At 47.5% G+C, this 13,696-nt stretch overlaps 2 protein-coding genes across 2 annotated transcripts in view; both read right to left on the bottom strand.

The window, feature by feature from the left end:
* Positions 1–13,696, bottom strand: part of LOC106142729 (zinc finger protein ZPR1) — a 247,391-nt gene that overhangs the window by 86,640 nt on the left and 147,055 nt on the right. The gene's annotated exons all lie outside the window — the stretch shown is intronic.
* The window catches only part of LOC106139771 (BTB/POZ domain-containing protein 7), a 55,755-nt gene that overhangs the window by 6,899 nt on the left and 35,160 nt on the right, over positions 1–13,696 (bottom strand). Inside the window, exons 19-28 of the mRNA XM_060952212.1 lie at positions 12,766–12,945; positions 12,069–12,169; positions 11,493–11,594; positions 8,478–8,566; positions 7,548–7,608; positions 6,406–6,512; positions 4,547–4,606; positions 2,762–2,836; positions 1,579–1,695; positions 884–943 (exon numbers count right to left, since the gene is read on the bottom strand). Coding sequence (XP_060808195.1) covers positions 884–943; positions 1,579–1,695; positions 2,762–2,836; positions 4,547–4,606; positions 6,406–6,512; positions 7,548–7,608; positions 8,478–8,566; positions 11,493–11,594; positions 12,069–12,169; positions 12,766–12,945 — 952 coding nt within the window. The remainder of the gene's footprint in view (positions 1–883; positions 944–1,578; positions 1,696–2,761; positions 2,837–4,546; positions 4,607–6,405; positions 6,513–7,547; positions 7,609–8,477; positions 8,567–11,492; positions 11,595–12,068; positions 12,170–12,765; positions 12,946–13,696) is intronic.

The raw sequence follows: 13,696 nt of genomic DNA, 5'->3' as shown, positions 1-13,696 counted from the left end.
CGGGCGGCCTCTGGTAAATAAATAAATATATACCTACGGGACATATTACACGGATCGAGTTAGCCTCCTAGCAAGTTCCAGACTTGTGTTACGAGCTACCAACTCAACGATTTATTATAATTATTAAATACTTATATAGATAAACATCTAAGACCTTAGTGCCTTGTCACGTTCTGGCCGGGATTCGAACCCGTTACCTCCTGGTGTCACAGACAAGCGCACTTTTACATATTATAAAAATTGATAAAGTGAATCTATACGCTGTTGGTTTTCTCAATAAATAAAACAATATGATATAATATAGAACCAAATAGAACAGATTTGAATAGGAGAGAACTGACTAGATTTAAACAGAACAGAACCTAACAGAATAGAACAGTATAGAATTCTGAATAGAACACAACAAAATAGAACAGTATGGAATTCTGAATATAACACAACAAAATAGAACAGTATAGAACAGATCTGAATATAACACAACAAAATAGAACAGTATAGAACAGATCTAAATATAACACAACAAAATAGAACAGTATAGAACAGATCTAAATATAACACAACAAAATAGAACAGTATAGAACAGATCTGAATAGAACACAACAAAATAGAACAGTATAGAACAGATCTAAATATAACACAACAAAATAGAACAGTATAGAACAGATCTGAATAGAACACAACAAAATAGAATAGTATAGAACAGATCTGAATAGAACACAACAAAATAGAACAGTATAGACCAGATCTAAATATAACACAACAAAATAGAACAGTATAGAACAGATCTGAATAGAACACAACAAAATAGAATAGTATAGAACAGATCTGAATAGAACACAACAAAATAGAACAGAACACAATAACATACAATAAATCAACTCACACGAGAAAGTGTGCGCCGCGCGCGCGCCCAGCGCCGCCGGGCTCGCCGCGCGGCTCAGCGCTGCGACAGACAGACATACATCTATACTAATATTATAAAGCTGAAGAGTTTTTTTGTTTGTTTGAACGCGCTAATCTCAGGAACTACTGGTTCAAATTGAAAAATTCTTTTTGCGTTGAACAGACCATTTATCGAGGAAGGCTTTAGGCTATATAACATCACGCTGCAACTATAAGGAGCGAAGAAATAATGGAAAATGTGAAAAAAAACGGGGAAATTCAATGCAAATTCAACATTTTATTCATTATTATAGGATACTTCATATCGCTTAATAATTGTCAAATATTTTGGTTTCACAACATTGGTTGACGTCAAATGCATTACTTAAAACTAAGTTCACTGCCGCTTCCGAGGCGTCAGTGCGAAGACACGGTAACACACTGCGCTGCAGCATTTTCTATGTATGTATGTACGTATGTGTGCATGCATGCATGCATATATGTATGTATGTATGTATGAAAGCATGCATGTTAGTACGTATGAATGTTTGCATGCATGTATGTATGTATGCATGCATGTATGTATGTGTGTATGTATGTATGCATGAATGCACATATGCATGCAAGCATGTTTGTACGTATGAATGTTTGCATGCATGCATGTATGTATGTATGTTGGAATATTACAATACTGACCAGCTGAATGCGAGATATCTCTGTAAGCGGGCGGCAGGGAGTCATGCGTCCTCCTCAATGATGGCACCCGCCCCGGCGGGATGGACAGCAACTGCGGCGTTCTGAGCGAGGAGTACGCTGGAAGAGAGAAGTAAGTAAGTTTTTTTTACATATTACAAAGATCGAGTTAGCCTCGAAGTAAGTTCGAGACTTGTGTTACGAGATACCAACTCAACGATACCATATTTTATAATAAATACTTATATAGATAAACATCCAAGACCCAGGCCAACCAGAAAAAGTTCTTTTCTCATCATGCCCTGGCCGGGATTCGAACCCGGGGCCTCCGGTGTCACAGACAAGCGTACTGACACTGCGCCACAGAGGTCGTCAACTACTATATTATATTTAGTCTATTATATTTATATTTTCTATTCTATTTTTTATTACGAAGAATTGAGAAAGACCACTTGATTTGCCTTTGACACGACGTCACATATTTATTGTCACGACAATAAAGAATGACCGCGAATTAAAATCATTAAGGATGCGCTAAAATTATTATTTAATGCTTGTTTGTTTTTTCTATTTTTTATGGTCTTTCTGACTCCCACTGAGCACCGCTCGGTCACCCAAGTACAATCTAATATATAAAATTCTCGTGTCACAGTGTGTTCGTTCCAGTAGTACTCCGAAACGGTTCGACGGATTCTCATGACATTTCGTGAGCATATTGAGTAGGTCTGAGAATCGGCCGACATCTATTTTTCATACCCCTTAGTGATAAGGGTTTTCCACCCTTATCATTTTTAAAAAATAGAAATTACTTAAAAATCACTACATAGTATAAAACAAAGTCGCTATTTTAGTCTGTTTGTCTGTATGCTTAAATCTTTAAAATTACGCAACGGATTTTGATGCGTTTTTTTTGTAACAGGTAGAGTGATTCAAGAGGAAGGTTTTTATGTATAATAACATTTTTAATTTTGCACCCGTGCGAAGCCGGGGCGGGTCGCTAGTTATTTATATGGCAAAACCACGTTTGCTGAGACATAAATATATATATATATATATATATATTTATGTCTCAGTTATATATATATAAATATAAAATAATAGATCGATTCTCACGCCAACAGACACAAAATGAGTAATGGGAAGAAAGAAAGAGAGAGAGATGTGTTGTAAGAGTGTCCCCTCTCACCTTGTACGGCGGCGAGGTCGGCGTGCTCGGCCGGCAGCGGGCGGAGCGCCGCCAGCGCGCGCGCCGCCCGCGATCCTGGCGGTGGAGAATGGCAATTAATCCTACTACTATTATAATCCTACTACTATTATAAAGGCGAAAGTTTGTATGGATGTTTGTTACTCTTTCATCCTACTACTATTATAATCCTACTACTATTATAAAGGCGAAAGTTTGTATGGATGTTTGTTACTCTTTCATCCTACTACTATTATAATCCTACTACTATTATAAAGGCGAAAGTTTGTATGGATGTTTGTTACTCTTTCATCCTACTACTATTATAATCCTACTACTATTATAAAGGCGAAAGTTTGTATGGATGTTTGTTACTCTTTCATCCTACTACTATTATAATCCTACTACTATTATAAAGGCGAAAGTTTGTATGGATGTTTGTTACTCTTTCATCCTACTACTATTATAATCCTACTACTATTATAAAGGCGAAAGTTTGTATGGATGTTTGTTACTCTTTCATCCTACTACTATTATAATCCTACTACTATTATAAAGGCGAAAGTTTGTATGGATGTTTGTTACTCTTTCATCCTACTACTATTATAATCCTACTACTATTATAAAGGCGAAAGTTTGTATGGATGTTTGTTACTCTTTCATCCTACTACTATTATAATCCTACTACTATTATAAAGGCGAAAGTTTGTATGGATGTTTGTTACTCTTTCATCCTACTACTATTATAATCCTACTACTATTATAAAGGCGAAAGTTTGTATGGATGTTTGTTACTCTTTCATCCTACTACTATTATAATCCTACTACTATTATAAAGGCGAAAGTTTGTATGGATGTTTGTTACTCTTTCATCCTACTACTATTATAATCCTACTACTATTATAAAGGCGAAAGTTTGTATGGATGTTTGTTACTCTTTCATCCTACTACTATTATAATCCTACTACTATTATAAAGGCGAAAGTTTGTATGGATGTTTGTTACTCTTTCACGCAAAAACTACTGAACCGATTACCATGAAATTTGGTATGTAGGTAGCTGAAGACCCAGAATAACACATAGGCTACTTTTTATCCCAGAGTTCCCGCGGGATTGATAGGATTTCCATGCGGACGAAGTCGCGGGCGGCCTCTAGTCTAGTTATAATTATATACCGTAATAATAAACATTTATATGATCGTGTAATTAAGGACGTCCTGGTAAAGGGTCAGGTCGAGAGTGCCTGAAACCGCCGAGCTTGCATGGAGAGAGTTATGAATGTGGATGAAGCGAAGGTAGTGTGCAGAGATCGTGGCAAGTGGAAAGAGGTAGTCTCTGCCTACACCTCCGGGAAAGAGGCGTGATGTTATGTATGTATGTATGTGATCGTGCCGTGTGCTTCCCGGCACCAATAAAAAAAAAAGAATAGAACCACTCCGTCTCGTTCCCATGGATGTCGTCAAAGGCGACTAAGGGATAGGCTTACATAATTCTACTCTGCAAAGGATATATGGGGTGACTTTTAATTCAACTGCATAAATTTAACTGTTAAGTGTACTCATCTAAAGGATCTCTAAAGGATATCTATAGTACATCTATAGTATAGGCTTACAAACTTGAGATTCTTTTTTTTAAGCGATGAGCTAGCAACCTGTCACTATTTGAATCTCAATTCTATCATCAAGCCGAACAGCTGAACGTGGCCTATCAGTCTTTTCAAGCCTGTCTACCCTGCAAAGGATATAGACGTGACTGTATGTATGTTTGTATGTATGTATATTATATTACCGGGTCTGGGCGTGTGCGTCGCGCCGTCGCCCAAATCTAACTGCAACACACCACTGTATTCTGAAAAAAAAAAAAACAACAATAAATAAATAAAAATGAAAAGATATGAGAAATTTACTAGAAATAAATTAAAACATGTCGTCAATATATCTTAGCATAATTCATTCCGAATAATGTTCGCTAGGTAATCTATTTATATTATACTAGCTGTGCCCGCGACTTCGTTCGCGTGAAAAAGTTATTTTGGATGCCATCATTGAAGCCCTCAAGGATGAATAATTTTACCCGTTTTTTTTCACATTCTCCATTATTTCTTCGCTCCTTATAGTTGCAGCGTGATGTTATATAGCCTAAAGCCTTCCTCGATGAATGGTCTATTCAACGCAATTCACACGCACAGTACCTGTGCGGGAGAAGTGCGCGGGCGCAGTCAGCAGGTGCGTGTTGGCGTTGGGCGCCATGGCCACGTCCGGGCCGCAGCCGCGAGACAGTACCTGTGCGGGAGAAGTGCGCGGGCGCAGTCAGCAGGTGCGTGTTGGCGTTGGGCGCCATGGCCACGTCCGGGCCGCAGCCGCGAGACAGTACCTGTGCGGGAGAAGTGCGCGGGCGCAGTCAGCAGGTGCGTGTTGGCGTTGGGCGCCATGGCCACGTCCGGGCCGCAGCCGCGAGACAGTACCTGTGCGGGAGAAGTGCGCGGGCGCAGTCAGCAGGTGCGTGTTGGCGTTGGGCGCCATGGCCACGTCCGGGCCGCAGCCGCGAGACAGTACCTGTGCGGGAGAAGTGCGCGGGCGCAGTCAGCAGGTGCGTGTTGGCGTTGGGCGCCATGGCCACGTCCGGGCCGCAGCCGCGAGACAGTACCTGTGCGGGAGAAGTGCGCGGGCGCAGTCAGCAGGTGCGTGTTGGCGTTGGGCGCCATGGCCACGTCCGGGCCGCAGCCGCGAGACAGTACCTGTGCGGGAGAAGTGCGCGGGCGCAGTCAGCAGGTGCGTGTTGGCGTTGGGCGCCATGGCCACGTCCGGGCCGCAGCCGCGAGACAGTACCTGTGCGGGAGAAGTGCGCGGGCGCAGTCAGCAGGTGCGTGTTGGCGTTGGGCGCCATGGCCACGTCCGGGCCGCAGCCGCGAGACAGTACCTGTGCGGGAGAAGTGCGCGGGCGCAGTCAGCAGGTGCGTGTTGGCGTTGGGCGCCATGGCCACGTCCGGGCCGCAGCCGCGAGACAGTACCTGTGCGGGAGAAGTGCGCGGGCGCAGTCAGCAGGTGCGTGTTGGCGTTGGGCGCCATGGCCACGTCCGGGCCGCAGCCGCGAGACAGTACCTGTGCGGGAGAAGTGCGCGGGCGCAGTCAGCAGGTGCGTGTTGGCGTTGGGCGCCATGGCCACGTCCGGGCCGCAGCCGCGAGACAGTACCTGTGCGGGAGAAGTGCGCGGGCGCAGTCAGCAGGTGCGTGTTGGCGTTGGGCGCCATGGCCACGTCCGGGCCGCAGCCGCGAGACAGTACCTGTGCGGGAGAAGTGCGCGGGCGCAGTCAGCAGGTGCGTGTTGGCGTTGGGCGCCATGGCCACGTCCGGGCCGCAGCCGCGAGACAGTACCTGTGCGGGAGAAGTGCGCGGGCGCAGTCAGCAGGTGCGTGTTGGCGTTGGGCGCCATGGCCACGTCCGGGCCGCAGCCGCGAGACAGTACCTGTGCGGGAGAAGTGCGCGGGCGCAGTCAGCAGGTGCGTGTTGGCGTTGGGCGCCATGGCCACGTCCGGGCCGCAGCCGCGAGACAGTACCTGTGCGGGAGAAGTGCGCGGGCGCAGTCAGCAGGTGCGTGTTGGCGTTGGGCGCCATGGCCACGTCCGGGCCGCAGCCGCGAGACAGTACCTGTGCGGGAGAAGTGCGCGGGCGCAGTCAGCAGGTGCGTGTTGGCGTTGGGCGCCATGGCCACGTCCGGGACGGCGGCCGACAGCCGCGCGGCGCCGGCGCACGGGCTGCGAAGGGGGATTCATTAATATTAATCATGGTATTTGTCTTGCACGTAGAAAAAAAGGCGGGACGCATAAACTAAGATATTTTTTTTTTTTACCAAAACATGTGTAAAAATAACATATAAATGCAATCATCAGTTTTAATCATGGTATTTGTCTTGCACGAAGAAAAAAAGGCAGGACAGATAATAAGCTAAGATTGATTTATTTTACCAAAACTTGTGTAAAAATAACATATAAATGCATTTAACACGTCAACATTTATAAATTCCGTGTGGTTCCTAGCGCAAATAGAAATAAAGAATAAGACCACTCCATCTCTTTCTCATGGATTTAGGAAAAGGCGACTAAGGGGTACGCTTTTAAACTTGCGATTCTTTTAAGGCGATGGGCTTGCAACCTGTAACTATTTGAAGCTCAATTCTATCATTACAGCAAACAGCTGAAACTTGTAACTTTGTTTGTTTATTGTTAGAGCTGATGATCTTAGTTCGTAGTGCAGTGCAGTTTGTTACCGCTTCTTCTGCACTGACGCTTTAGAACCGGCATTAAAATTTGTTTTTAAGTAATTTATTTGACGTCAACCAATGTTGTGAAACCAAAAGATATGACAATTATTATGTTATGTTGAAATGTCCCACACTAATGATTAAATATGTTGAATTTAAAAAGTAAAAGGCGACAAAGAGATAGGCTTATAGTCATATAGTCACGTCTATATCCCTTGCGGGGTAGACAGAGCCAGCAGTCTTAAAAACACTGATATTCCACGTTCAGCCGCTGGGCTCAATGATAGAATTTAGATTCAAATAGTGACAGGTTGCTAGCGCATCGCCTAAAAGAAGAATCCTGCGTTTACAAGCCTATCCCTCAGTCGCCTTTTACGACATCCATGGGAAAGAGATGGAGTGGTCCTATTCTTTTTCGTGTTGATACCAGGAACCGCACGGCACCTAAGCTTATAAATCTCTCTCTATAATCAATAAACTTCTACGAAACGCTGTGTGTGTGTGACGTTAAAAAATTAACACATCTCACCTTGGCGGCTCGACAGTGCCTCTTTGCGTCTCCCTCCGACACGTGCCGGGCCGGGAGGTGTCTGAAACAAATGTTAGTCAGTTAGTCAGTTTTGGAAGCGGCAATAAACTTATTGTAGGCAACGGCGTATATACTTATTGTACGCCATAGCAACGGTTGTCATGGTTTTGTTTGTTAGAAAAATGTGAGATACAATTTTTATTGTCAACATATATACATACATACATACATATAATCACGTCCATATCCCCCGCGGGGTAGACAGAGCCATAGGCCACGTTCAGCTATTTGGCTTAATGATAGAATTGAGATTCAAACAGTGACAGGTTGCTAGCCCATCGCCTAAAAAAGAATCCCAAGTTTGTAAGCCTATCCCTTAGTCGCCTTTTACGACATCCATGGGAAAGAGATGGAGTGGTCCTATTCTTTTTTGTATTGGCGCCGGGAACCGCACGGCACTACGGCGGGTTGCTAACTCGACGATACTATATTTAATTAAAAATACGAAAATTATACTCCATCAAAAAAATTGAAATTTAAATTATACTCCATCTCTTCTCCATGGATGTCGTAAAAGGCGACTAAGGGATAGGCTTACAAACTTGGGATTCTTTTGTAGGCGATAAGCTAGCAACCTGTCACTATTGGAATCTCAATTCTATCATTAAGCCAAACAGCTGAACGTGGCCATTTAGTCTTTTCAAGACTGTTGGCTCTGTCTACCCCGCAAGGGACATAGATACATAGACGTGATCATATGTATGTATGTATTAAAAATACGTAAAGTTATATATATATATATATATATATATATATATATATATATATATATATATATATTACATATATATATATTACATATATATATATATTACATATATATATATATATTATTATTATATATATGTAATATATATATATCCAACATACCCGCGTGTATCAGTAAATCCCGCCTTCGCCCGGCCGCGTCGCCGCGCAGCGAGCCCGTGCTGTGCGCGTGCGCAGCGCCGCCGGCCATGCTGTAAAACACACAGACACCGGTTAATTATGTGGAAATCATTCCATGCACGAATTATTACGATCGATCAACAGCTTATATACCTACTCACCACTCAATAATTTGTAAAAAGATGTCTGACGGATTTAAAAATTATATTTACAAGATTTTAAATCCAATCGAAAATCAGCACAGGTTAGAAAGTTATCGCGTATACATTTTACAAGCAAACATACATTTTACACGAAATGTTCATATTTCAGCAGTCTCTCTCTCTCTCTCTCTCTCTCTCCCGTCTCTGTCGCACCGCCACTCGCACAGCGCCGGTTGCCGCTCAAACTAACGTGCGGCACTCACCTGCAGCAGTCGTGCGAGCCCCACCGCCTGTCTCTCTCTCTCTCTCTCCCGTCTCTGTCGCACCGCCACTCGCACAGCGCCGGTTGCCGCTCAAACTAACGTGCGGCACTCACCTGCAGCAGTCGTGCGAGCCCCACCGCCTGTCTCTCTCCCTCTCTCTCCCGTCTCTGTGCGACAGCTCACACAGCGCCGGTTGCCGCTCAAACTAGCGTGCGGCACTCACCTGCAGCAGTCGTGCGAGCCCCACCGCCTGTCTCTCTCTCTCTCTCTCCCGTCTCTGTCGCACCGCCGCTCGCACAGCGCCGGTTGCCGCTCAAACTAACGTGCGGCACTCACCTGCAGCAGTCGTGCGAGCCCCACCGCCTGTCTCTCTCTCTCTCTCTCCCGTCTCTGTCGCACCGCCACTCGCACAGCGCCGGTTGCCGCTCAAACTAACGTGCGGCACTCACCTGCAGCAGTCGTGCGAGCCCCACCGCCTGTCTCTCTCTCTCTCTCTCCCGTCTCTGTCGCACCGCCGCTCGCACAGCGCCGGTTGCCGCTCAAACTAACGTGCGGCACTCACCTGCAGCAGTCGTGCGAGCCCCACCGCCTGTCTCTCTCTCTCTCTCCCGTCTCTGTCGCACCGCCACTCGCACAGCGCCGGTTGCCGCTCAAACTAACGTGCGGCACTCACCTGCAGCAGTCGTGCGAGCCCCACCGCCTGTCTCTCTCCCTCTCTCTCCCGTCTCTGTCGCACCGCCACTCGCACAGCGCCGGTTGCCGCTCAAACTAGCGTGCGGCACTCACCTGCAGCAGTCGTGCGAGCCCCACCGCCTGTCTCTCTCTCTCTCTCTCTCTCCCGTCTCTGTCGCACCGCCGCTCGCACAGCGCCGGTTGCCGCTCAAACTAGCGTGCGGCACTCACCTGCAGCAGTCGTGCGAGCCCCACCGCCTGTCTCGCTCTCTCTCTCTCCCGTCTCTGTCGCACCGCCGCTCGCACAGCGCCGGTTGCCGCTCAAACTAACGTGCGGCACTCACCTGCAGCAGTCGTGCGAGCCCCACCGCCTGTCTCTCTCCCTCTCTCTCCCGTCTCTGTCGCACCGCCACTCACACAGCGCCGGTTGCCGCTCAAACTAACGTGCGGCACTCACCTGCAGCAGTCGTGCGAGCCCCACCGCCTGTCTCTCTCTCTCTCTCTCCCGTCTCTGTCGCACCGCCACTCGCACAGCGCCGGTTGCCGCTCAAACTAGCGTGCGGCACTCACCTGCAGCAGTCGTGCGAGCCCCACCGCCTGTCTCTCTCCCTCTCTCTCCCGTCTCTGTCGCACCGCCACTCACACAGCGCCGGTTGCCGCTCAAACTAACGTGCGGCACTCACCTGCAGCAGTCGTGCGAGCCCCACCGCCTGTCTCTCTCTCTCTCTCTCCCGTCTCTGTCGCACCGCCGCTCGCACAGCGCCGGTTGCCGCTCAAACTAACGTGCGGCACTCACCTGCAGCAGTCGTGCGAGCCCCACCGCCTGTCTCTCTCTCTCTCTCTCCCGTCTCTGTCGCACCGCCGCTCGCACAGCGCCGGTTGCCGCTCAAACTAGCGTGCGGCACTCACCTGCAGCAGTCGTGCGAGCCCCACCGCCTGTCTCTCTCCCTCTCTCTCCCGTCTCTGTCGTACTGCCAATCGCCGCGCCGGTTGCCGCTCAAACTAACGTGCGGCACTCACCTGCAGCAGTCGTGCGAGCCCCACCGCCTGTCTCGCTCTCTCTCTCTCCCGTCTCTGTCGCACCGCCGCTCGCACAGCGCCGGTTGCCGCTCAAACTAACGTGCGGCACTCACCTGCAGCAGTCGTGCGAGCCCCACCGCCTGTCTCTCTCCCTCTCTCTCCCGTCTCTGTCGTACTGCCAATCGCCGCGCCGGTTGCCGCTCAAACTAACGTGCGGCACTCACCTGCAGCAGTCGTGCGAGCCCCACCGCCTGTCTCGCTCTCTCTCTCTCCCGTCTCTGTCGCACCGCCGCTCGCACAGCGCCGGTTGCCGCTCAAACTAACGTGCGGCACTCACCTGCAGCAGTCGTGCGAGCCCCACCGCCTGTCTCGCTCTCTCTCTCTCCCGTCTCTGTCGCACCGCCGCTCGCACAGCGCCGGTTGCCGCTCAAACTAACGTGCGGCACTCACCTGCAGCAGTCGTGCGAGCCCCACCGCCTGTCTCTCTCTCTCTCTCTCCCGTCTCTGTCGCACCGCCGCTCGCACAGCGCCGGTTGCCGCTCAAACTAACGTGCGGCACTCACCTGCAGCAGTCGTGCGAGCCCCACCGCCTGTCTCTCTCCCTCTCTCTCCCGTCTCTGTGCGACAGCTCACACAGCGCCGGTTGCCGCTCAAACTAGCGTGCGGCACTCACCTGCAGCAGTCGTGCGAGCCCCACCGCCTGTCTCTCTCTCTCTCTCTCCCGTCTCTGTCGCACCGCCACTCGCACAGCGCCGGTTGCCGCTCAAACTAACGTGCGGCACTCACCTGCAGCAGTCGTGCGAGCCCCACCGCCTGTCTCTCTCTCTCTCTCTCCCGTCTCTGTCGCACCGCCGCTCGCACAGCGCCGGTTGCCGCTCAAACTAACGTGCGGCACTCACCTGCAGCAGTCGTGCGAGCCCCACCGCCTGTCTCTCTCCCTCTCTCTCCCGTCTCTGTCGTACTGCCAATCGCCGCTGCTTCGGGACTCGTGACTTGCCGAGCTGTCAATGTCATATATTTATATACAAATTTTCAATTTAGAACATACATATAATCACGTTTATATACCATGCGGAGTAGACAGAGCCAACAGTCTTGAAAAGACCCGTCACGATTTGAATCTCAATTCTATCATAAAGCTGAACAGCTGAACGTGGCCTGTCAGTCTTTTCAAGACTGTTGCCTCAGTCTACCCCGCAAGGTAACCCTTGATAATATATATATATATATATATATATATATATATATATATATAGATATGTATACCCCTTGTTGTACTCATATTAAGCAAATAAAAATTTGAATTTAAATTTATATATATGTATATATAGTTTTGTCAATAATCGACAGTCATATTTTTCTAACCAATAATAATCACTCAGTCAGTTTAATTCGTCAATGTCAAATAAAACAATCATCAAGTCAATATGTCTGTCTGTCTGTGGAGACCGAACATCCACAACACAACTCCTCACCCGTCCCTCTCCGGCGCGCCGTCGTCGAACTCCGCCTCGTTCATCAACAATTCTGCGCAGGAGTCGGGCAAGCCCATCTCGCGGACCGCCCTCAGGGCGATCTGAAACAGCATTCCACCATCAAATCACTACATAGTATAAAACAAAGTCTCTATTTTAGTCTGTTTGTCTGTATGCTTAAATCTTTAAAATTACGCAACGGATTTTGATGCGGTTTTTTGTAACAGGTACAGTGATTCAAGAAGAAGGTTTTTATGTATAATTTTTTCCGAATTTTGCACCCGTGCGAAGCCGGGGCGGGTCGCTAGTTAGATACATAAGATATGGGAATAAGTCCGCCATTGTACATATTCTTCTAAATCCAATAACTGATTTGTAATTTGTTATATTTATTTTTATGTGCAATAAAGAGTTTACAAACAAACAAACATACATACATGATTACATATGTACATATGGTCACGTCTATATCCCTTGCGGGGTGGACAGAGCCGGTAGACTTGAAAAGACTGACAGGCCACGTTCAGCTGTTTGGCTTAATGATAGAATTGAGATTCATGTAAAGTGACAGATTATTAACGAGATCGCTCAGCTGAATGAGTACACTTAACAGTTCAATTTATGCAGTTGGATTAAAAGTCACCCTGTATATGTACATATATATTTAACATATAACATATAGTAGCGGCCGTCCCACCTGCGTCCTGACGGGCGCGGTGTCGTGGCTGTGCAGCCGCAGCGCGCGCTGCGCGGCGGGCGTCCCGCGGAGCTCCGCCGCGCGGGCCCGCAGTGCGGCGCGGGCCCGCGCCGGCACGCACGCGCCCGCGCCCGGGCTGCGCGCCGCGGGCGACGGCGGCCGCGCGGGACGCGACGACACCTGCGCGGGAGTCGATTGTTATCGTGTGCCTCACTCACTCATTTGTACGAGTATAATCAATCAAAGAGGAGGCAGTCTTGTAAACCTGCGCGGGAGTCGCATGTTATCCGTGCCTCATTCATTGAGTGTAAGAGGCAGTCTTGTCAAACAACTTGATACTATATACATACATAGATATGATCTCGTGTGCCTCATTCACTCATTGATACGAGTATAATCAATCACAGAGGCAGTCTTGTCAAACAACTTGATAATATACATACGTAGATATGATCTCGTGTGCCTCATTCACTCATTAATACGAGTATAATCAATCAAAGAGGCAGTCTGGTAAAACAACTTGATACTATACATACATAGATATGATCTCGTGTGCCTCATTCACTCATTGATACGAGTATAATCAATCACAGAGGCAGTCTTGTCAAACAACTTGATAATATACATACGTAGATATGATCTCGTGTGCCTCATTCACTCATTAATACGAGTATAATCAATCAAAGAGGCAGTCTTGTAGAACAACTTGATAATATACATACATAGATATGATCTCGTGTGCCTCATTCACTCATTTATACGAGTATAATCAATCAAAGAGGCAGTCTTGTAAAACAACTTGATACTATACATACATAGATATGCTCTCGTGTGCCTCATTCACTCATTGATACGAGTATAATCAATCAAAGAGGCAGTCTTGTAGAACAACTTGATACTATACATACATAGATATGATCTCGTGTGCCTC

The sequence above is a fragment of the Amyelois transitella genome, chromosome 28, assembly GCF_032362555.1.
Source record: "Amyelois transitella isolate CPQ chromosome 28, ilAmyTran1.1, whole genome shotgun sequence".
In the NCBI taxonomy this organism is placed as follows: Eukaryota; Metazoa; Arthropoda; class Insecta; order Lepidoptera; family Pyralidae; genus Amyelois; species Amyelois transitella.
The sequence above is the reverse complement of the archived record's forward strand: the minus strand, read 5'-3'. Positions and strand labels throughout refer to the sequence as shown.